The sequence below is a fragment of the Rhinatrema bivittatum genome, chromosome 6, assembly GCF_901001135.1.
Source record: "Rhinatrema bivittatum chromosome 6, aRhiBiv1.1, whole genome shotgun sequence".
In the NCBI taxonomy this organism is placed as follows: domain Eukaryota; kingdom Metazoa; phylum Chordata; class Amphibia; order Gymnophiona; family Rhinatrematidae; genus Rhinatrema; species Rhinatrema bivittatum.
Genome location: NC_042620.1, coordinates 272,156,207 through 272,181,248, shown reverse-complemented (window position 1 = coordinate 272,181,248; position 25,042 = coordinate 272,156,207). Strand labels below are relative to the sequence as shown.

Below are 25,042 nucleotides of genomic sequence, written 5' to 3'. Positions count from 1 at the left end.
CAAACGCTCATACCCCACACACACACGTGACCAATGTTTGCGATTCACACACCCTCCGAGCTGACACAAATCCACCCTCCTCACACACCCCCACACACATGCCAATTGTACTTATTTCACACACCCTCAAAAAACACACAAAAACCCACTAAATACCAGCATGCTACACCGGGAGGCCACTCACATGCCACATGATTGCAATTCCCACACCCTACGAACTCACACACAAACACCCTCCTCACACCCCTCACGCACTTGACTTTTCTACTTACTGCCCTCAACCTCCGAACGCACGGAAAACTGCAGAATAGTTCGGGCTGCTCCAGCGGGGGGGCAACACAGCTCCGGGACACATCGCATACACTACGGCTGTCGGCTGCCAGCAATCAAAATGGCGCCGACAGCTCTTTCCCTTACTAGGACACTCGGGAACGCCAATAGCGGCAGTAGCCCATGTGACATAGTAAGGGCGAGGGCCCGTCGACGCCATTTTCTGAACTGGCAACCGGCGCACCTTCGCCCTTACTATCTGAGCGAGACGACCGCTGCCATTGCTCCACCTCCAGGGCCCGGCACCAATACTTCCATGCCGGAACGAACGCCCGCTCCACCGACTACCATTTTTGAAAGGTATCGTTGGGCCTGCAGGGGGGAGGCGTGGTGATGTTCTTGCGTCCATGTTCGGGGGGGCCAGGGGGCAGTTCCGAGATTCTGCAAATCTTGTGGGTTAGTCTATTTCACCGGCCTGGGGGGGAGGGGAGGGTGGGGGAGGCTTATATAAACACAACGTTTCTGTGGGGATTACTTTGGGGTACAAAGGGGGAGGGCCCACACAAATACTTACACAAAATGTGCACCATCTTCGAAAGGTTACAAAACGGCCCTCACCAGGTGGGGAGTCACTGAGGTGACAGTGAGGGGAGGGAGAATGAGGAGGGAGGTAACTGTCAGGGGAGGAAGAATGAGGGGAGAGGTGAGTGTGAGGGGACAGAGTTGGAGTGGGGACAGGGGAGGGAAGGAGGGGGGAGTGACCAAGGGGGAAGAGGATGAGTGACTGAGCTAAATGAGCAAGGGGAAGGGGCAGGGAGGGCAAAGAATCTGACTCAGCCACTGCAACGCGTGGCAGGGGTCTGCTAGTAAATAAATAAATACTGGGAATGAATGAGTCAGTTCGCAGTGTTGAGATTAATTTGTACAGTTTGTCTTGAATCTCTTTCCCAGATCCTGGAATTAATCAGTTGCATCCTAGGTGTTGAGATTATTCAATTGAATTTTCTGTGTCTCTTTCTCAAGTGTTTGAAGCATAAGAACGTGAGGACAGATAGAGACTAATTCAATTGTATGCGGCTGCACGTCTTATTACAGGAAAAATCGTAGAGATCACATTACTTCTGTACTAGCCATTCTACACTGGCTACCTGTCGTCCAACGCGGGCAATATAAAACTGATAACATTTAAGCTTATGTGCTCTAATTCACTACCATGGGCAAACGCACTTGTACATCTTTCTTGCCCACCTCGCTTTTTAAGGACGGCTTGATATACCCACAGTTTGTCAGGCATGTCTATTCATGACATGAGAGTGGGCCTTCTCTGTTGCTGCCCCGAAGCTTTCAAACTCCTTACCTGAAGAAAGAGGGCAGCTGGATTGTTTAAAATCATTTAAATCAATGCGCAAAAATTATCTTTCTTAGCATTCAGACAGGTTAATTCACACCAGTGGGTTATGCACCTCTACCAGCAGATGGAAATAGAGCAAAGCTGATGTCACGATACATATATCCCTGCACTGACATCAGCCCGCCGGTATTCTCCTTCTCCAGCAGATGGTGGATGTACATCTCCCTACTGGGGCTTGCTTTAAAAAAAATTGTAGAGTTTCTATGGCAGTCCAAATAACTTCTAAAGTAAACAGCTCCGGTCTTACCAGTTGAAGTAATTCACATGGTTTCTCCTGTAACGGTTCTTCTTCATCTTCTTCGGATTGCCATTGCAAAAGTTCATCTGGGATTTGTTCTTCTCCTCTTCGGTCTCTTTTCCCTTCTAGCCCGGCAATTCGCGTGCTCCGCACTGCATTTAGAATTCCTTCCGCATGCCGTGCCGGCTCGTCCCTGGTGCCTTCCGGGGTCCTCTCCGTCAGGGCCTGGGTAGCTGTCCTCTTAATTGCCGGGTTTTCGGGGGGGTGTCCGTTCCACCGGGGACAGAGAAGTTAACGAGTCAGGGAAGCTGTCCGATGTTAACGCGTCTCCTTGGGCAGCTTCCAGCGACTCTCCTCCCGGCTCCAGAATCCCTCTAAGGACATGGGCGTCCATCGGCCTTCGATATAGACCCGGCGTTGAGGCTTCTAAATTCAGCCTCTTGCGGGCCCTCTGCTTCCTACCAGCTTCCTATTCAGCTGGATGATGTTGCAAGTAAAATGGGACAGATGAATGTTCAGATTAAAAAAATAAAAGGGAAGCAAATGGAATTGAAAAAAGAAATGAAATCTGTTAAGACAGATGTATTTTCTTTGAAAAATCAATATCAAGAAATGGCGAAAGATAATTTATACCTCCTTAGAAAAATAGAGAGTCTGGAAAATCAACAGAGGGGGAAAAATATCAGATTAATTAATTTTCCCAAGAAATTGACAACATCTCCGACTGAACTATGGAATAAGTATGCAGTGGAAAATTTGAAGATTGTAAAAGAAGTTTTACCGCCGATTTCACGTATATATTATTTACATATAAGAAAAAAAATTCCCTGTGAAAATTCTGGAATGCAACAGCTCTCCCCAGCGAACTTAAATTTAACTGAGTTTCTTGAAACATCTTCAGAGGAAATTCCACAACCAGCAACCTTGATTATATCATTTCTTTTAGACTCGGACAGAGACTGGGTTTTAAAAGCTTTCTTTCGTAGCCAGCGGGAACCCTTTTTAGGGTTTAGAGTTCAGGTGTTTCCAGACTTGGCGAGGGAAACACAGTTGAAAAGAAAGGAGTTTTTAGAGCTCAAACCTAGGGTTTTGAAAATGGGAGCACAATTTTTTATCAGATTTCCTTGCAAATGTATTATAAAAATTAGAGATGTTACATATACTTTTTTTTTGCCCTCCCAATTGAGGCACTTTCTAAGTAATAAGGAAGCAGAAAATGTAGATGTTAAAGTTTAAACTGGGTATGTTTGGACCTTCTATTAGGATCTAGTCCGTTTAAGAAGTGAAAATACCCCTCTTAACAGCGATTTATCATTGTATTTTTTTTTGCCTTTATATAACAAATTCGTCTTTTATTGCTGGACTCCCCCAAGTTGAGGGCTTGTTATAGCACATTTAATGTTAGAGCTATATATAATATCTTGTTTCGAATGTTATTCTGTAATATGCTATATTTTCCATTCAATGTATGTAATTATCATTGAAAAAACTTAATAAATAGTAAATTAAAAAAAAAAAATTGTAGAAGGAGAAAAGAAGAAGGTGGTTCATTTGTCCTGCTCTCCTCTGGTGATACCTTATGGTTCCTCCCTCAATAGAATTTTCCTGAGTTGATATCTGCAGATCCCTCCTTCAGATGAGTGCCTTGGTCCAGTAGCTGGTTTTTTTTCCCGGTGTTGGCTTAGCTATGGAGAGACAAACAGCTGAGAGGCTAGCAGATGCAGGAAGCTGAGTGCAATGGTGAAGGCCTTTTCTCCCCCCCGTAGCTGGAGACCGACTCTGTATTTGGTTGGGACGGTCTGAGCTCAGGTAAAGAGTAATGAAAAAAAAGGGGAGTTAATTTTAGGGATTCCATTCCCCTGCTGGTCTCCGAGCTCAGCATGCTGATCCGATGTCCGTTCCCATCTCTGAGAAAGCGTGGGGAGTTGTGGCAGGTTGAGCAGCCTTTTTGGCTAGGCCCTGCTCTCAGGCTTTGCTTACTTGCTGTGTAGAGGCTGCGGTGGTGTTCGCTCGCTTTTCTGCGCACTAGGCTACTGCGAAACAGTGTCTGACATCAGTTCATGCTTGCGAGCTCGGGTGTGAGCTTAGGTGGGCGCTCAGGTGTGCACTTAAGGGCACTTAGGTGGGTGCTCGGGTAAGCGCTCAGCTAGGTGCTTAGGTGGGTGCCTAGCTGAACCACGATTTGAGCACTTTCTTTTTGGGTGTCCATGGTAAGCGCTTATTATGAGTGCAACTGGGCGCACAGTTATTGGGTGGGTTTTTTTTGGGAGCATAGAGATAGCGAGTTTTCCATGCCGTCAGTTTAAAAGAAGCCTTTGTGCTGCTTGCCATATTCAGGCATCACAGCCTGGCTTCCCCTCTGGCTGTGTCAATGCTGCTTGGAGGCTCAGGGAGAATTGTCTCTGACTGATTTTGCTAAGCCTGGTCCTACCCAGCATGATGTGGGAATGGAAAAGGAGGGGGGGAACTGCCAGTGGTTTCATCTGGTTTTGGGGCTCCCCTGACTGGTTTGTCAGTGGGGAAAGGACCGATGCCACTTGGTTTTGATATGGATCTCTCTGCTTTTTCTTGGGTGGAATTTTTTCAAGGGCTACAGTCCTTTCTTCAGGCGCAGTCGGCAGTTCCAGCCAATCCTAACAGTTCAGGATCGCAGGCTGCGCATTCTTGCACACCTAGTACTGCGGGTAAGGGTTGGAGTATCTCTAGACCTGCTGCAGTTCACACTGATAGGGACCCGGATGGCATGGATGATGCTGATCCTTACTCCTTGGAGAATGGGGAAATTCCTCCGGGATTGGAGCCTTATAGAACAATGTTGTGTTTCTTTCAAAGAGATGAGTTGCCAGCTCTGATTTCCCCGACATTGAAGATGCTAGGGGTGCCAAGTGCTGATTCCATGTCTGAGCCAAAGAAAAATCCCATTTTAATTTCTTTGCATAATGCGTCATGTTTCTTCCCCATTGTGGAGGTTATTCAAGAATTGATTGATCTTGAATGGGGTGCCCCAGAAGCTAATTTTAAAGGGGGATGAGCCTTGGAAGGGCTGACTCCATGGATCCAGCTGCAAGAGATCAGTTACACTTTCCAAAAGTGGATGTGCTTGTGTGTGCCGTCACCAAGAGGACGACTATTCCTGTCGCAGGGGGAGTGACATTGATGGATGTGCAAGATAAGAGAATTGAGGCTCTTGTTTACTTCTCTCTCAGAAAGTGAATGAATCTGGTGTGGATTCCAAGGCAGTGATGGAACCGGCAGCTGCCTTTTTGGCAGATGCGGGCTGCGACCTGGTCTGCACTTCCTTTAGGAGGGTGGCTTCGGTAATCGCAAACAGGCGTCAGCTATGGCTTAGGTATTGGTCAACTGATACAATTTCAAAGTCTAATCTTATGAAATTGCCCTTTAAAGGTTCACTCTTGTTTGGGAGTGAGCTGGAAAAAATGCCAATAATCGGAGTGAGTCCCAGGTTCCTCGATTACCAGAGGATAAAGAACCAGGTGTAATGCGTTTCTTCAGCATGAGAGTCGTGCTAGATTTTTCAAACGCTTTCGACCCTACAGTGGAGCAGCTTCTCAGAAGACTCAACCTTTGGGTAAGTCTCAGTTCTTTCATCCCAAGCAGCGCAGATAGAGTGCGGCTTGAGTGGCGGTGCTCCCTGAGCCTCTCAATGAAGGTGTGCCGACCCACCTCCATTAATAGGAGATAGGGGGTTGCATTTCTCTTTTTTTCAGAGGTGGGTCGAGATCACGTCAGACTAATGGATTCTGGAGGTGATAAGAGATGGCTATGCATTGGAGTTTCTCAGTGTTCCTTGGGACGTTTTCATGGTGACTCCCTGCAGCTCTCCACAGAAGAGGCGGGCAGTGGAGAGTACATTGTCAAGACTCTTCAGCTTGAGGGCTGTAGTCCCTGTGCCCATGTCACAAGAAAATATGGGCTGATATTCCATTTATTTTGTAGTGCTCAAGATGGAGGGTTTCTTTCGCCCCATTCTAGATATCAAGGGAGTCAACCGTCCCTTGCAGGTGACTAATTTCTGCATGGAAATCTTACTATCAGTGAAGATGGCAGTACACTCAGGGGAGCTTCTTACGTGCCTGGATTTGACAGAAGCTTTCTTACATATTGCCATAAAGTTGGAGCATCAACAGTTTCTGCATTTTTGTGTTTTGGGGCGATGTTATCAGTTTCGATCACTGTCCTTTGGTTTGGCTACTGTGCCCAGAACCTTTTCCAAGGTCATGGTGGTGGTAGTGGCAGTGTTGAGAAAAGATGGCATTCTGGTCCACCTGTACTTAGACGATTGGCTGATTCGAGCCAAGAGTATGAAAGTGAGCCTTCAGGTCTCACATAAGGTGATCTCCTTGCTATAGGAAGTAAGATGGGTGGTGAATTTGGCCAAGAGCAAACTAGAGCCATCCGAGACACTGGACTATCTTTGGTGTTCATTTCATAAGAAGATGCCATACTGGGTCAGCCCAAGGGTCCATCAAGCCCAGCATCCTGTTTCCAACAGTGGCCAAACCAGGCTACAAAAACCTGGCAAGTATCCAAACACTAAGAAGATCCTATGCTACTGATGCCAGTAGTAGCAGAGGCTATTCCCTAAGTCAACTTGATTAATAGCAGTTAATGGACTTCTCCAAGAACTCATCCAAACCTTTTTTTAAACTCAGCTACACTAACTGCACTAACCACATCCTCTGGCAACAAATTCCAGAGCTTAATTGTGCATTGAGTGAAAAAGAATTTTCTCTGATTTATTTTAAATGTGCTGCTTGCGAACTTCATGGAGTGCCCCCTAGTCCTTCTATTAACCAACTCACGTTCTAGACCTCTCATGATTTTAAAGACCTGTATCATGTCTCCCTCATCCATCTCTTCTCCAAGTTGAACAGCCCTAACCTCTTTAGCCTTTTCTCATAGGGGAGCTGTTCCATCCCCTTTATCATTTTGGTTGACACAAAGCAAGGTAGGGTTTTCTTGCCAGAGATCCACATTCAGAAGCTGATGGTGCAGGTGCAACTATTGACAGAAACAATATCGCCCAACAGTGTGGTCTTACCTGTAAGTGCTCGCGTTGATGGCAGCCACCCTAGAGGTGGTTTGTGGGCAAGGGTGCATATGCATCCTCTTCGGCACATACTTCTTGCTCGTTGGAGTCCGCAGTCTCAGGACTACTCAATACGGCTTCACTTACCAGTGGAGATCAGCATCCAAATACAGTGGTGGTTGCAAGCAGATCATCTGAAGACTGGAGTCTCTCTGGAGCATCAATTGGCTGGAAGCCCGTGCTGTCAGGTTGGCATGCTTGCAATTCATCGACCACTTGCAGGGTCGAGTGGCCCGGATAATGTCAGACAATGCGATGACAGTCGCTTACATCAATTGCCAGGGAGGAACCAGGAGCCAGCAAGTATTGCAGAAAATGGCTCAAATCATGGAATGGGTGGAAGTACATTTTCAGGAGATCTCAGCTTCATGCATTGCAGGAAAAAACAATGTAAGAGAAGACTTTCTCAGCAGACAGAGTCTGGATCCAGGAGAATGGGAATTGTCAAATGAAGTGTTCCAGCTGATAGTAGATTGCCGGGGCCTCCCGTTTCTAGACTTGCTGGCGACATCATACAGTGCAAAGCTTCCTCGTTTCTTCAGTCACAGAAGAGATCTAAAGTCCTTGGGCCTCTATCCTTGTGCAGGCGGAGCCGCAAGGCAAGCTTCTATTTGCCTTTTCCTTGTGGCCCATGTTGGGCAGAATGATTTGGAGAATTGAGAGCCACACAGGGGTGGTTCCAGATTGGCCCAGGAGGCTCTGGTATGCAGATCTGCAAAAGCTCCTGGTGGGCTCTCCGATTACTGATCCACAGAGAGATGCTACGGCATGGGTCTGTTCTTCACGAAGATCCAACTCAATTTTGTCTTACAGTATGGGTCTTGAGAGGGCTTGGTTGCTGAAGCGAGGATGCTCCATTGCTGTGATTGCCACTTTGCTTTGAGCATGAAAGTTCTCCACTTCCTTAGCCTATGTTCGAGTTTGGCGAGTGTTTGAGGCTTGATGTGAGGAACCTCATTCAGTTAAGATCCTATTCATTTTGGATTTTTTGCAGGATGGATTGATTAAGGGGTTGGCCCTTAATTCCTTGAAGGTACAGGTGGCGGCTCTTGCCTGTTTCTGAGGCCAGGTGGATGGTGGACCTTTGTCAGTTCATCCAGATGTGGCCTGATTCTTAAAAGGGGTGAAGCATCTTTGGCCTACCTTGCAGTTACCGATGCCCTTGTGCAATCTTAATCTGGTTTTGGATATTTTGGCGGGTTCCACTTTTCGACCACTGCATACCCTCTCCTTGAGGTTACTCACTTTTAAGATGGTGTTTCTTGTGGTAATTTGTTCTGCGTATGGAGTCTCCGAACTGCAGGCCTTGTCTTTCTGGGAACCGTTTTTGTGAGTGACTTCAGAGGCGATACAGTTGCATACTATTCCGTCTTTTTTGCCAAAGGTGGTCTCGGATTTTCACTTGAATCAATTTCCCTGCCGACTCTGGACAGGGAGAGAGATGCAGAGGAATGTCGCCTGTTACGGACTTTGGATGTTTCTAAACCTCTCAGGAAGATGGACCGGCTTTTTGTACTCCATGCTGGGAGTAAATAGGGTGAAAGCATAGAAGATGGCTGCCTGCCGCATGAGTGGCGCGGCAGGGGGCAGGTTGGATTCACGTTGGATTCACGTTCCCTCTGTGTTAACTGTGGGTCGGGAGAAGAGGGCCCCTGGGGCTGTTAGGTTAGGCCTCCGTTCAGCTAGGCCTCCTGGTGCTGGGGGGGGGGGGATTCCTCTCCCCCCCTTTCCCCTATGGAGCTGGTTTGCGGCCCCTGGGGCTCCATCAGGCATGGGGTGACCCAGACTCCAACGGGGATGCTATGGGGACGCTGCAAAGTGGCCCCCCCTAGATGTGCAGGGGACGGACAAGGGATCTGATCTCTCCCCAGACCTGGGAGATCCCAACACGGATGACCTAGCCTTGGATGAATTCCCAGTCCTGGAGAGGGATGACCCTCGTGTTGTCGACTGTTCAAGCTGGAGGAGCTGTGCCCATTGATTCCCCAAGTTTTAGAAGAGTTGGGGGTTAAGGTCTCCCAGGAAGAGTCGGATAGTGAGGGAGTCAATCCGGTGCTCAATGGTCTGCGAGGATCGACAACCACCTTTCCTGTGCCCAAGAAGATCAGGAAGTTGGTGACAAGGGAGTGGGACTCTCCTGATTCCGGCTTGAAAGTGGGCCGAGCAATGGCAAAAATTTACCCCCTCTCTCTGGAGACCTTGGACCCTTCTGAAAGTGCCGCGGGTGGATGCGGCTGTTTTGGCAGTCACCAAGAAGACAACAATCCCAGTAGCTGGGGCAGCTGCTTTGAAAGACATGCAGGACCGCAAACTGGAAATTCAGCTGAAGCGTTATTTGAGGTCTCTGAGCTCGGCCTGCGCATGGGGGTGTATGCCAGCATGATGCAGTGTGCCTGTCTGTGTTGGGTCCAGAAGGTTGCGGAGGCAGTAGCAGTGGACGACTTTTTGCCCTATCAAGCGGCCTGCCTTGAGGCGGGAGTGGCTTATGGGGCGGATGCTCTCAATGATTTGTCAGAGCAGTTCCATATTCCATTGCCTCTTCTTCAAGAACCCAGACGCAGTCTCTCTTGGTGGCTGTTGCGTCGCAACCTGGAGAAAGGGGTGGAGTTGGACCCCCAGCTTGGGTGATCGTCTACGGATGCCAGCCTCTCCGGATGGGGAGCAGTGTATCAAGACAAGACCGCTCAAGGCCCGTGGTGAATGTCTGAGAAATCTTGGTCCATCAACAGACTCGAAACCCGGGCGGTTCGCCGGGCCCTTCAAGTGTTCCTGTGCTTAGTCAGGGGTCGGACAACGCGACCACAGTGGCGTATATCAACAGGCAGGGGGGAACCAGGAGCCCTGCAGTGGCACTGGAAGCATGACATTTGTTCGTCTGGGCAGAGATTCATCTCGGGGGCATCGTCGCGTCGCATGTCGCGGGAGTGGAAAACATGCAAGTGGACTTCCTCAGCCGATAGCGCTTGAACCCCGAAGAGTGGAAGTTGTCCTCCAAGGTGTGGAATCACATTTGCGTCAGATGGTGGGCGCTCCACAGTTGGACCTGATGGCAACTCGAGCCAACTCGAAAACGGTTCGGTTTTTCAGTCAAAGGAGGAAACTCTTGATCAGTGGGGCTCAATGCTCTAGTGTGTCCATGGCCCATGGGATTTCTTCTCTATGTCTTCCCCCCGTGGCCTCTCATAGGCTGCGTTCTCAGGTGGATAGAGTCGCTTCGTGGGTTCCGTGGTGCTCGTGGCTCCGGAGTGGCCCAGGTGTCCCTAGTTCGTGGATCTGGTACAACTGGCAGAGGACGGCCCTCTTTGTCTGGCTCATCTTCTGCGCTTTCTGCGTCAGGGGCCTAAATTTTCGGATCGGGTCAATCATTTCTGTCTCATGGCTTGGCTTTTGAGAAGCAGAGGTTACGTCTGAAAGGGTATGCTGTCAGTAATTTCCACTCTTCTTCAGGCTAGGAGACCTGCTACGTTGATGGCATATGCCAGGGTTTGGCAGGTGTTTGAAGGTTGGTGCTTGCAGAGGAACCTGAGCCCTGTGGCTGTGGGGATGATCCAGATTTTGGATTTCCTGCAGTGGGGTTAGCTAAGGGCTTAGCCTTTAACTCGCTTCGAGTTCAGGTAGCTGCTTTGGGAGCCCTCCGAGATGTTGCTCAGGGTCAGAAGCTGAACACGCATCTGGATATCATCAGGTTTCTTAGAGGAGCAAAGCATTTGCGTCCGCCAGTGCACAGAGTATGCCAGGAGTGGAGCTTAAATTTGGTACTCCACTCTCTATGCTAAGCACCGTTTGAACCATTGAAGAGGGCGTCATTGAAGAATTTGACTCTGAAAATGGTGTTCCTGGTGGCTATCTGTTCAGCACGGAGGATTTCGGAGCTGCAAACCTTATCCTGTAGAGACCCTTTCCTGAGAATTTACCGGGACAGGGTATCCTTGTGAACAGTTCCTTTCTTCGTGCCCAAGGTGGTCTCTTCTTTCGGTGGAACTTCCAGCTTTTCCAGACTGGTTCCGTGATTCCTCCCGGGAGAGGGAGCTGTATTTGTTGGATGTGCGGCATGTCCTTCTCCGCTATCTGGAGGTTTCTAATGCTTTTCAACGGTCAGACCTCTTTGTCTTATTTGCTGGGGCCAAGAAGGGAGACAAAGCATTGAAAGCTACCATTTCTAGATGGATTTGTGAAGTTATCGCTTCCGTGTACATTTCTAAAGGAAAGTAGGCTCCTGTGGGGTTGAGAGCCCACTCCACAAGGGCACAGGTGGCCTCCTGGGTGGAGTGCCAACATCTTTCTCCGCAGGAGATTTGTAGGACAGCTGTCTGGTCTTCCATTCACATTTTCACCAAGTTTTATGGTTTGGATGTCAGCACGCAGGAGGAGGCATCCTTCGATGACAGTGTTCTGTGAGCGGGTCTTTCAGAGGCCCACCCATTAGAAGGTCTGGAATGATCTGAATATGTACAGGAAAGGAAAATTGGTTCTTACCTGCTAATTATCGTTCCTGTAATACAGTAGATCATTCCAGAGGCCCACCCCGTTCTGTCTCCAAAAGACAGTCTGTGGAGCTTTTAGTATTCTGAAGGAATGCTTTCTCTTAAACAGCAGGGCCGGTGGCTTATCTGTGTATGTTTCGTTAGTTTCGGGCGACCTAGACCTCTGGTTAGTTGGGAGGGATCCAATATATGGGGCCAGGTCGCCCTTGGTTGAAGTTTAGTTGAAGTTTAGTTTCAAGGCCTTGGGTACAGGCTGATACTGAGGGCCTGCAGGTGGCACTCTCTCTTATGTAGCAGTGTTCAGAGTTTTTGTTCTCTGACTCCATCTGCTGGTAGGAATACACAACCCACTGGCATGGAATGATCTGCTGTATTACAGCAACGAAAATTAGCAGGTAAGAACCAATTTTCCTTTCTTTACAGAGAGGGTGGAGGATGTGTGGAACAGATTTCCAGTGGTAGTGGTGGAATCAAGGAAAATATCAGAATTCAGGAAAGGATGGAATAAATATGAGGATCTCTGAAGGAGTGGTAGGGATTATAGAGTTGAGCAGTTGTGTATATGAGTAGATGAGAGAGGCCTCATGCTATCATGATTCAATATTTTCACAACCCAAATGCACAAGCCTGCATTTTTCAGCATTAAATCTTAGCTTCCAAACTGTAGATCATTCTTCAAGCTTCACTACATCCCTCCTCATGTTTTCCACTCTTTTTGGTGTCTGTCCTGTTGCAAATTTTGGTATCATCCACAAAAAGGCAAACCTTACCTAATAGCGCTCTGCAATATTGCGTATGAAAATGTTGAACAAGACCTGACCAAGGATCAATCCCTCCAACATACCACTTATAAACCCCCATTTCCTTGAACTAAATTGAGTTTACCATTCCTCTTTGTTGCTTCCTACTCAGTTTCTAACTTAGTCAGCCACTTTAGAGGGTGCACAGTTTATTTATAAGTCGCAGGTGCAGTATATCTAGTGCTCTCCTGTAATTGTTGGGTGTCCCAGGTGCTCAGGATTAATCAGTGGGCTTTGTTGGTATCTTTTCTAGGTGTTCATTTATCGATTGTTTTGGAAAAGTAAGGATCGTCCACGTAGAATTCGCATGGAAGATATTAAAAAAGCTTTTCCTTCCCATTCAGAGAGCAGCATTAGGAAGAGGCTGAAACTCTGTGCAGACTTCAAACGAACAGGTAAATATTTTTGTGCACTCAGCTTTATAACTAAGCCTTGGTAGACACTGGAAACTTGTTTAATCAATTTTGCTGCCTAAAACGGGGCCACTCTGGTTCCAGAATCCCTGTGATATGACGATAATGTCTAAAATGCAAGGAGAGACTAGAGGCAGCATCCTTATGATATTAATGGGATGTTAGTTCTGTTTTGAAAAGTGTCCCTCTTTGCAGCTTAGAGAAGTGTCTGGACTTGTTTTTATGTCTTTATTTTAGGGATGGACTCAAATTGGTGGGTTCTTAAACCAGACTTCCGGTTACCAACAGAAGAAGAAATACGAGCCATGGTGTCCCCGGAACAGTGCTGTGCTTACTATAGCATGATTTCTGCAGAACAGCGTTTGAAGGTAAATGCCTGACACTGCATATCAGCAGAGTCAGAAACAGAGTGGAACTGATGCAGCTTGTATTCTCAGAAGTGTAAACCTTTTAATTAATGGATGCTTCCATGATGTTCATCTAATCTGCCATCGTACTTTAAGTTTTCTGTCCATATCTAGGAAAATTCAGTGAGGACTTAAACCATAGAAATAACAGACCTGATTTCATTTGAAACTAGCAGTACTACTGGAATTTAATTTTTCAGTTCATGGTAGAGTCTCGTTTCAACAACTGTTTTATTCTGATAGATTTCATTGAGCTGTTCCAAGATTTCTGAACCAGTACAGCAGAATTGAACCCTCATTGTCTTATTCTCTTCTACATTTGCTAGTGTCAGCTCTTTTAGTTAATGTATTAAATCTTCCTTTAGGAGAAGGATGGGAAGGCTGGAATTGTTCTTGCTAAATGCAAGATCTTAGGAAAGAATAATCCAGCATTTGTACATTTGTGTTCTTGGACCCTGACTGATTTGTTCTCCATACAGGATGCAGGTTATGGTGAGAAATCTTTTTTCGCTCCAGAAGAGGAGAATGAGGAGGACTTCCAGATGAAAATTGATGATGAGGTAAAGACTGGAAATTGGGGATTATATAGACAAAATAGATTTTCTTGTTCTGGAATTCTGGGGAATTGAATTATTTTCCTTGTCTTCAGGTACGCACGGCTCCCTGGAATACTACACGGGCCTTTATCGCTGCTATGAAAGGGAAGTGTCTGCTGGAAGTGACAGGGGTGGCGGACCCCACTGGCTGTGGTGAAGGATTCTCCTATGTAAAAATTCCAAACAAGCCTACACAGCAAAAGGTGAAAATCATATGGTCCTATTTTAGGCATAAGTTTAATACTCCACTAGATATTAAATCAAGCACTGTGGTCTAGTGGGTTCAAATCCCTCTTCTCCCTCTGTTGCTCCTTGTGACTTTGGGCAAGTCACTTTGCCCATCATGGTCCACCAACCTTAACTGTAAGCCGTTTCTGAGGCAGGGAACTGAATTGTAACTTACCCTGAGATGATTTTAGAGAGACAAGCAATTCAGTCCAAATCCACTATAATTAGTTTTCAAGCCCAGTTAAAAGCAACAATGGCTATATGTTGCATAGAGGTGTTAGATATATAAATATAGACATCTGCATCACAGATATATATTTATGCGTTTTAAATGTAAAAATATATTTTATTTTTTATGACAAAATTTTAGGCCAGTCAGCAGGTGAGAAACAAGTATTTTTCATCCAGAATTGTTTACACTTAATCCGATAGCCTGCATGCTAGGAGCTGTATTCTTAGGGTGGGTACATTGCGGACAGGCCTGGATGCTGTATATGGATATTTATTTCTTATGTAACTTATTTTCTCCAAGGACAAGCAGGATGTTAGTCCTCGCACGTATGTGACATCATCAGACGGAGCCCTAATGTCGAAAAATTGTTAAAGTTTCTAGAACTTTGACTAGGCACATTGAGCATGCCCAGCATGCTGTATACCACATGTCCACGTGGGGGTCCCTCTTCAGTCTCTCTTTTTCTGCAGAGCTTAAGCCTTGTAGTGTGATTGAGCTCACTTTGGCTTTTTTGCCTTGTGGAAAAAATTTTTCTTCACTTTTTTTCGCAATTTTCTCTTCGCTCGGTCTCTGGGTCCCTCTAGGTTCCTTCACGTAGTGTCCCCATTCAGGGTTTTCAGTGTGTCGAATAAGTTTCCTTTCGCGGTCGATTCCCCCCTTGGTGGCAGTGCCTCAGTGCCTGCCAGCCATCATCGACGCCCGCCGCCATCACTTTTGACTTACGGCCTTTTGTTTCACTCCATCAAGGCCACGTCTGGTTTTCGCCAATGCCTCCAGTGCCCGAGGACCATGTCAGTCACCAATCCTCATGAGGTGAGTATTCTCTGCGTAGGGGGCATCGCATGTCATTCGGGGTTGCCGCTTAAAGACATCCCAAACTGGATTACATTGCATATTTACCCAAGTAAATAGCAGTTTTCCTGAATGAAAGGGCTATCTGAAAGTTGCACCCATGGTCTTTCACAGTGGGGTAAGAGCAGATGTTCCCTGGGGGTGTGTTTTGGGTGCAATTAGGCAATATTCATTTTCTTAGATTTGTAGACAATCTAAACATACAACAATATAGCTTAATAGAATATACAAAAATTACATACCTATAAGTGACATACAATTCTTTATAATACAGAAATAAAAATAAACAGTTATTGAAATAATCAAAAGCAGATGTAAACAATAAGGCAAATGTAGACACTGACATCCATATGGGCCAAAGAAGTGTAAATAATGAAAGGAAACGTTATTTAATACCAATCAAAAGTGGATATTTTCAAATGGATGCATGCTTTTTCCCAGTCAAATTTCACCCGCAAAAAAGCAGTTGCAAAGTTTGCAGGCCAGTTGTGTCTGTAGGCCATTTTCAGTGGGAAAATGCTCGCCGACTTTCCCTTTGAAAATTTTTACAAAGTGCGCAGATGCAATGTAGACTTTGCACCTGGGTGGGCTGTAATGAAAATGACTTGCAAAGTAGTAATAACAGTAATTTGTTTAAAACCGGTAATTTGTTTAAAACCGGTATAACTAAAAAAACAGATTCCATAAGTCTAAAATCAAAATGCAAAAAATAGCATCCCTATTCTGAAATTACATTTTTATTTCATTTTGTACTGATTGCATATATAACATCACTCTTCTGTTTATTTGTTTTTCTTCCCTGTATTTATTCTTTTAAAATTGTTGTTTATTTTTTCTAATGGTGTCTTATCACCTCATAGTGCACGCTTGAGCAAGACTTGTTACTTTGCTGGCCAGGAGGACTGGAAGGAAATCTCTTTTGAGCCTTATCCTCCATACTGTTCCTTTGCCAAGCAGGAGTCCCCATAGTAGTTGCAATTATATAACTTCCCTCCTTTGCTGGAATTGAGTATAATGTCTCAATGACATCTGCTAGACTGGAGACTGGAAGACTAATGTGCATAGAATACAAGAACATACACAAAATGTTCTGTATGTTCTCCGAAGAGAAGCAGAATAGTAGTCCTCACACTTGGGTGACATCATCAGATTTATTTATTTATGGTTTTTTATATACCGGAGCTCCTGTATACAATACATATCGCTCCGGTTCACAGAGAACAGTAATAATTACTGCCGGGTGGCAGTTTACATGGAACAGTTTACATGGAACAGTTTACAAGGAACAGTTAACATGGCCATTTACATGGAACAAATCAGAATACTCGATCTAAGTAATAAGAAAACAAAACTAATTAGTCTCAACTTTAAACATATAAATAAGGCAATTTATAATCTTGGATAAATAAGGCAGTACATTAGAACCAAAGGGCAGGGGTTGTTATATCTTCTAGTTCTTAGCTCTCTGGGAATGCTTAATCAGATGGCACCCTGATGCGGAAAACTTATGTCAGAGTTTCTAGAACTTTGACTAGGCACACTGAAAATGTCCAACATTCCCTATACCACACATCCACGTGGGATCCCTCTTTAGTCTTTTTTTTTCTGCAGAGTTGTAAGACTTGCAGTGTGATTGAGCTCACTTTGGCTGTTTTTAGCCTTGTGGAAAATATTTTTTGCTCTTCGCATTTTCACAGTTTTTTCCTTCGATTCCGTCGCCAGGTTCCTCTCGGTGCCTTCCTGTAGTGTCTTTAGTCAGGGTTTTTGGCATTCGAGTAAGTTTCCTTTTGCAGGTGATTCCCTCCCATGGTGGTAGTATTGATCTCTTCTGGGCCAAGATGCTGGGTTCGTTGTCTTCGACATCAGCACCATGGAAAGACCAGACCAAGCATCAAGGGAAGCCTAAGAAGCATTGGTGCCGGGCGCAGGGAGGGACCGGATTTTGCCGTGATGCCCCCAAAGTGATCCTGCCGTGAGGAGAGCCCATCCTCTATTGGTGCCAGGGGTCCGCAACTGTTTCCACTGGTCCTGGTACCAGTCGCCAATCCCCCTCATGGGGCCGAAGAAGATCTGGTCACCCCTCCTTCCTCCCAGTCAGGGTTGGCATTGGCAACATTTGAGGAGCTGGAGCACCAAGTCCAGCTAGTGGTGGAGTGGGCAATGCAAGGCTTTGGTCCTGTGGCACCGATGGCACCAGAGCCAGTGCTGCCTGTCCTGGTACTGCTTCTGGAGAAGCTCAATGTGCTCATCGGTGCATTACTGACACAGCTGGTGCCGATTGCCGAGACAGCATCTATGCCTAGAGGGGCACCAAGGCCTCGCCCTACCGATATGGTGGTTGCTCTCTATTCCTCTGAGGAGGAAGCTCCACTGAGGCTGAGGCCTGTAGCCCCCCATCCAGTTCTACCGGTGCCTGAATCTCTGGACGAAGACTGAGCATCTAGGGCCCTTTCCCTGTAGCATACAGTGAGGATGAGGGTATCTATGACCCCTGGGAGGATGATCCAACAGGCTCCTCCAAGGACTCTGATGGTCTCCCATCAGGCCCTTCTCCTCCAGATGAACGAAGGAAGTCCCCACCTGAGCACTTGACCTTCGAAGGGTTTGTGAGGGTGATGGCGGAGGCCATTCCATTTCAACTTTTGACAGAGTAGATCGCCAGGCACAAAATGCTTGAGGATCCTCCAGTTCATGGAACCTCCTAAGGAGATCGTGGCAGTCCCCGGTACACAAGATCCTTAAGGAGTTGCTGCTGAGGATATGGGAACACCCCTCTCACAGTGCCTCCTATTAACAAGAAGACGGATGGCTGCTGGATTTGATAAGTGTCAGGTGCCTCACCCGTTGGTGGTAGTTGAATCCTCTCACAAGAGGGACAAGCACTCTCGGATCCATTCCTCGGTACCCCCAGGGAAGGACCACAGAGTGATGGCTGCTCGCTAATGGACTGTCTTCATATCTGCTTCTCCCTTGCCCTCTCTTTTAATTATTAGTTGTCCGGTTTTCCCCATCCCCTGTTCTTTGTAATTTCCATTTCTTTAATGTTATAATGTAAACCGATATGATGTGTATTTTAATGTCGGTATATAAAAATTGTTAAATAAATAAATAAATATGCTTATCTTTCTGCTAGCAAAAACCTTGCTAAAGCTCCATGATTCTCATAGCCCCCTATTGGCTGAAACAGATTTCCGCTCCTGTTGGAGATATCAATCAGGAATCTAGTTAGATTAGGGAGTTTCTCAATTCTCAGAATCGGGGAATGTTGCATCATCCCAACATGGATGCCAGGGTTCAAATCCTACTGCTGCTTCTTGTGATCTTGGGCAAGTCACCTTACCCTCCATTGTCTCAGCTACAAATTTAGATTGTGAGCCCTCTAGGGACAAGGAAATACCTACAGTACCTGAATGCAATCTGCTTTGAAAGTGCCTGAAAAGCAGAATATAAAGAAATAAAAGCAAATAAATAAATAGTAACAACATCAGATTCCTAGCTGTTACAGCCTAGATGTTGAGAGAGTAACATTGCATTCCCTTAATCCATCTGAGGATCTCGCTCATATTCTTTTGGCTTTTTGGGTGGATTCCCCTGAAATGAAGGAAGTTTGCCTTCTGGTGTGAGGAAAAGGCACTTGACACTTTCTCCTGTCCCACACGAAAACTTCTTGAATACCTTCTACATCTTTCAGAATCTGGTCTAAAGTCTAATATTAACTCCGATAGGGTTTATCTTAACACGGCTGGTGCTTATCACCACTATGCAACATAACAACATGACAGCAGCCAAGGAGTATATCTAATCTGCCAGTTCACTAATGATTCAGCTTTACAATCCCTACCACTCCCTCAGAGATGTCCTAAGCTTTCTCGTGCTTTCTTGAATCCAGATGCTGTCCTTTTCTCCATGACCTCCACTAGAAGGCTGTTCCATGTATTCATCACCTTCTCTGTAAAAAAAAAAAAAAAATATATATATATTTCTCTGTAAAAAAAAAAAAAAAAAAAAAAAAGAAAAAATATATTTCCTTCTATTACTTCTAAGTCTACCCCCTCTCACCTTCATCCCATGACTCCATGTTCCACAGTCTCCTTTTCATTAAGTAGCCAGCCTCCTGAGCATTGATACTGTGAAAATATTTAAATATTTCTATCATATCTCCTTTATTACACCTTTTCTCTAGGGTATATACATGTTTAGATCTTTAAGACTGTCCCATGTGCTTTAGAACAAAGACCACTGCCCCACCCTTTGGTCAGATTCCCTCCGTTTTATAACCTTTTGAAAATATGGTCTCTAGAATTGTACATAGTATTACAAATTGGGTCTCACTGGGGACTTCTACAGGGGTAGTATTGCCTCCTTTTTTTTCTGCTGATCATTCATCTCCCTATACACCCAAACATCTTTCTAACTTTTGCCATCACCTTATCCACCTGTTTGGATATCTCAGAAATAAATTGGCGTAATATCAGCCAAGATGAATGTTAAGATTAAGTCAGGAGCATTACTTAAGATCCCATCTTTTAAGGATATTTGAAGTGCCCATATGAGAGCTAGGATGTTCTGGGTGATAGTTCCAGTATTGTGGAATAATTTACCAACTGAGATGCGACAAGCAGTGATTATATGATTTTTGAAAAAAATTGAAGACATGGCTTTTCCCTCAGATAATGTGCTGACCATGTTAAAAACTGTAGGATGATGGGGTCAGGGTGAGGAGTTAAAAATAAAGATTAGATTGTTACATGGTTGGTCTGATTAAAATTGTAAAGATGCTGATTAAGGTACAACGTACAATAAGTCAGCTACTTGGTCATTGAGAATGGATTTTTTTTTAAATAGGATATGTGTGAATTAAAATCTTATTGGATTTTGTAAACTGTGTTTTTACATTGTTGTACGCTTGATTGGTCTTTTTTTTTTTTTTTAATCAGAAAGCGGTATATAAAAGTTTTAAATATATAAGTACAAGCCGTAAAGCCCGTTAAAACGGGCTACATCCCTCTGTCTCTCACCTCCCCCCTCATTCTCTCTCCCCTCACTCTTCACCACCCCCTCCCCCACCCACTCCTCTCCACCCTCCCTCTCCTCTCACTCAGTCCCCCCCTCTCCCTCACTCCCTCCTCTCCCTCACTCCCTCCCACTCACTCAGTCCCCCTCTCCCTCCCACTCAGTCCCTCCCTTCACCCACCTCCATTTCCTCCGGCGCCGTAAGCGCGACTTCCCGCAACCCTCACCCGGCTCCATTAACTCCTCCCGCTCCTGCCGGCAGATCTCGGGGGGGGGGGGGGGGTCACTCCCGCGCGCGCGCGGGAGTGACCCCCCCGAGATCTGCCGGCAGATCTGGGGAGGAGAAGTAGCGGCACCGCGCGCGCGCGGCGCCGCTGCTTCTCCTCCCGCTCCTGCCGGCAGATCTCGGGGGGGGGGGGGGGCGCGCGGGAGTGACACCCCCCCCCCGAGATCTGCCGGCAGATCTGGGGAGGAGAAGCAGCGGCACCGCGCGCGCTGCTGCTTCTCCTCCCGCTCCTGCGGCCCCACCGCCATTTTTTTTTTCTGACCGACGTCCTTGCCCGCACATGCGCAGTAGAGCTGCGCTCTACTGCGCATTTGCGGGCCGTCGGTCACAGGCCATTTATAAGGTAGATGATCACCCCCAAATCCTGCTTTTGTTTTGTGCCTAGAAGAATTTCACTCCATACTATATTGCTACCTTACAGATGAATTTTCAAAAAAGTTATGCGCATAACTATAACATACTATTGTAGCAATTTTCAAAAGCCATTTACATGTGTAACTTGCACTTACATTAGCAAATCCTATAGACAATTTAATGGCATATTGTAACAATTTTCAAAAGCCTGCTTACATGGGTAAAGTGCATTTACATATGTAAATCCCAGTTTTACATGTGTAAATGCTAATGAAAATTAGGCCCTTACAAGTAAATTTTGAAAGGAGCACCCGTGCACCCATAAACATGTGTATTAGACGTGCGAGCAAAAATACGCTCAATTTTATATTGTGCATACAAGTGCACACATACCATTTGAAACATCCCTACCGTGCATATGTGTTGGAACCATTATGTACGTACTCTCAAGTGGGGGAGAGAGAAAGAGAGAGAGACTCTATTAAAGAGACAATCTATCACTCTATATATCTCCCACTGTAAGAGGGGCACTTTCAACTCAGGTTTTGGGGTGGGGGGGGGGGCAGTGTTACAAGGGTCTACAGACTCTGGACCATTCCTCAAGCTTCGCTAGATCCTTCCTCATGGTTTTCACACTTTCTTGGATGTCTAGCATGTTGCAATCAGTGAGCTCCAGGACCTTGTGACTAATCCAGTTTATATTAAGCTTTTTAACAATAGGCTGGTTCTGCACACAAGTTCCTGCTTATAGAAGTGTTGGAGTTACACCTTAATTAGACAATCATCCTTCCAACGGTCTGCCACATGTTAACACAGGTGAACAAATATTGCACAGTTTGGATTTCAAAAGATTCTTGGCCTTCTATATAGAGTGGACTGAAACTTTGTTTCATTTGGCCCCAACAAACCTGGAATTGTAGTTACCTGGCACACACTTTCTAATTGTCTAGCAGAATGCATCTCCTTTTGTTATGCCAGGGAAACCAGAAGCTGGTAGGGCATGTCAAGGCTCACAGTGTATTGGCCATGGTGGGGTTGGTAGCCCATCTAAGATCTGTCTCCATGGAGGAGATTGCAAGGCTGGAACATGGAGTTCTTATCACACATTTGCATCTCACTATTGCTTGGAAAGGGACTTCCAGCACAACAACAGGCTTGGCCAATCTGTCCTGTGGAATCATTTTGAAGTATAGATGCAAACTCCTTCCCCCTAGGGCCAATTATCTTGTTATTCATGCTGCCTTCCAAAGATAAAAAGAAGGAAAAAAATTAAGAGAATGACTTTTGCACATTAGCAATGTTTCCTTGTGGTGGTTTTCTGGTTTTTGTGTTTGAGGCCATCTGTTGCTAAGGATTCCCTATGTATGAGGACTTAGCATCCTGTTTGTCCTCGGAGAAAGCAAAATTGCTTACTTATAACAGGTTTTCTTGGAGGACAGCAGGATATAAATTGTCACGAAAGTCACTTACCTCCCTTTGGAGTTTCTTTTTCCAGGATCCCTTATTAGCTATAATTGAACTGAAAGGACCCACAGTGATGTGGATCAGGCAAGCATGCTCAGGCAAGCATGCTAAAAATTTCTAGAAGCTTTTAAATAAAATCTCTGCACTGGAATCTTTTGGGTGATACCACTCCACGTATGAGGGTTTACATCTTCTGTCCGTGAAGAGCACCTGTTACAGATAAACAGCTTTGCTTTTTTCAAAGTTGTTTATACACAGGTAGGTTGTAAGGAACTGTAGAAGGACCTTATAAGACTGATGGACCTGGCATCTAAATAGCAGCTGAAATTTAATGTGGGTAAGTGCAAAATGATGCACAGATGAAAAAAAAATCCTAACTTTTGATACACAATGCTAGGTTCTGTATTAGGAATTTCCACCATTAAAATGATCTTGGATTTATTGTGAAAAATACATAGAAATTCTCAGCTCAGTTGGTAGAAATGCTCAATAAAGTAAATAGTGCTTTAGGAATAATTCAGAAAGGAATGGAAAATAAAACTGAGAATATCATAATGCTTCTTTTTTTGATCCATGGGTGGCTGCACTTTGAGTATTATGTGCAGTTATGGTTGCAACATCTGAAAAAAGATAAAGTGGAACTAGAAAAGGTAAAGAGAAGAGCAACAAAAATGACAAAGGGAATGGAACAGCTCCCTTTTGGAAAAAGGTGAAACCTGTTAAGGCCCAGTTAGGAGAAGAGGCAACTGAGAAGGGGATACGATAGAGTTTTATAAAATCACGAGTGGGGTGGAACAGGTAAATACTCTTTTCCTGTATGTACCCAGATCAGTCCAGACAGTGGGTTGAGCCTCCAGTCCAGCAGATGGAGACAGAGCAAAACTGAAAGAGCATCCTATATTAGGAGAGAGCCCCCTAGCGTCCCTTCAGTATTTTCTCTGTCTCCAGCAGATCTAGACAGTTGAACCTACGGCTCCCTTTCTTTAGCATTTTCTTCTTTCTGTGGGGTTCTTTCTCTTCAATTTTTCTTCAGGAACAAGCAGTATTGACAACCTTATTCCTATATACAAAAAAAAAAAAAGACATTATACTTTTTTCAGAGTTCAAAACTTGTGTTTCTCAGGGGACGGTTCTGTCCCCTGGCCCTTATAGGGTCCTAGGGGGGCTTGCTCCTTGAAGGTTCAGCCTAGGACTCCTTGCCCGGTGACCTTTACTGGCTTGGGGCGAAACTGGTGGTCCAGTCACTCCCCCTCTTGACCCAGACCCGGGAGGTTTTGCCTCGGGTCCTATTGCACTGCCAATTTGCTGCTGACACAAAAAAAAGAAAAAGGGTCCCGGAAGCCAGACAGAGCACTTCTGCCTCACTCACGTTTAGTTGCTTTCAGGACAAAGAGGACAGAGCAGTGCAGGGTTCATTCTCCTGCTCTCGCTCCACATGGCAGCCCGACTCAGCTGTTTTCTATTGCTTTCATTTTCTCTGCGGCACCTTTTTTCTTCTCATGCCGCAATTGGCTGCCTGTCTTGCCTGCGGGGAGCCTGCTTTGCGACTCTCCCGCGATGGCATATGGCATATGTTCTACTTGCTTGCCCCCACAGTAGCGTACATCAATCGCCAGGGGACGGTGGCCATTTTGATTTCAGACATCGCTGCAGGCTCTGTGCCTCAGGGGGAGGGGAGCCAAATTTTACAATTTCTCCACCCGATCTCAGCCCCGTGCCGTCCCGGGGGTGGGGGTGGGGGGGTGCCTCACTTCTCTGACCCTGTGCCCCATCCCCTACTACCTGGGAAAGCCCAGCATCATCCTTTCTCTCTGGATTTTGTCCTCTTGCTGCACAAATCTTATTTAGCCAGCCTCCAGCAACATGAGGACCCCTCCCAGGACCCCCCTCCGGCAAAGATCCCTCAGGTCTCCATTGCCCAGCCTCCTAGGGTCCCAGATTCCCAGGGTTCCGCCCGGGTCAGGACAGTGCCGGGCGCACCAACCTTCCCGGACCCTCCCCAGCCCCCCTACCAATCCAGATATGGACCCAGATCTGATCACCAATCCTCCAATAGAGTGACGACCTGCAGGTTTTGAGATTGTTCCAGAGGGAAGAGCTGGATCTGCTCATTCCTTTTGTTCTGGATGAGCTGGATATCGAAAAAACCCCTGAGGATTCCTCTAGTGCAGCTGCCTCAGGGAATGTGGACCCGGTCCTGGTGGGACTCAGGGCTCCTCCACGTACTTTTCCTTTCCACCCCATGCTCATACAACTCCTCCTATGGGAATGGGAGTCTCCCAAAGCCAGTCTTCGGGTGGGCAGGGCAACGGACAAGCTCTATCCTCTCCCTGACCAATGCCTGGAGATGCTTAAGGTTCCCAAGGTGGATCCTTCGGTTTCCGCAGTCACCAAACGGACCACCATCCCCGTAGACGGTGCTCAAGGATGTTCAGGATCACAAACTGGAACTGCATCTCAAGCGGATTTTTTAAGTCCTTGCTCTGGGAGTTCGGGCGACAGTCTGCAGCAGTCTCATGCAGCGGGCAAGTCTTAGGTGGATTCAACAATTACTCAGCACTCAGGACCTCCCGTCTGCAGAGGCAGAATAGGTGGATCAGCTGGAAGCCGCAGCGGCGTATGGGGCCGATGCCCTCTACGACTTGCTCCGGGTGCAGGCAAGAGCCATGGTGTCAGCGGTTTCGGCCAGAAGGCTTCTTTGGCTGCGCAATTGGTCTGCAGACCCTCCTCCAAGTCGCAGCTCGGCACGCTTCCTTTCAAGGGTAAGTTGCTTTTTGGCGAGGAGCTTGAACAGCTTATTAAATCTTTGGGAGATAAGATCCATAAGCTGCCTGAGGACCATCCTAAACAGACTAAGTCCTTCTTTCCTTCGCGCTCTCGCTTC

The 25,042-nt window shown here is 46.2% G+C and overlaps 1 protein-coding gene across 4 annotated transcripts in view; it reads left to right on the top strand.

The window, feature by feature from the left end:
* The window catches only part of TAF1 (TATA-box binding protein associated factor 1), a 441,469-nt gene that overhangs the window by 148,074 nt on the left and 268,353 nt on the right, over positions 1-25,042 (top strand). For all 4 annotated transcript variants that reach the window (XM_029607221.1, XM_029607219.1, XM_029607220.1 and 1 more), the window contains exons 17-20: positions 12,567-12,708; positions 12,964-13,094; positions 13,613-13,693; positions 13,783-13,932. In XM_029607221.1, the coding sequence (XP_029463081.1) occupies positions 12,567-12,708; positions 12,964-13,094; positions 13,613-13,693; positions 13,783-13,932 (504 nt within the window). The remainder of the gene's footprint in view (positions 1-12,566; positions 12,709-12,963; positions 13,095-13,612; positions 13,694-13,782; positions 13,933-25,042) is intronic.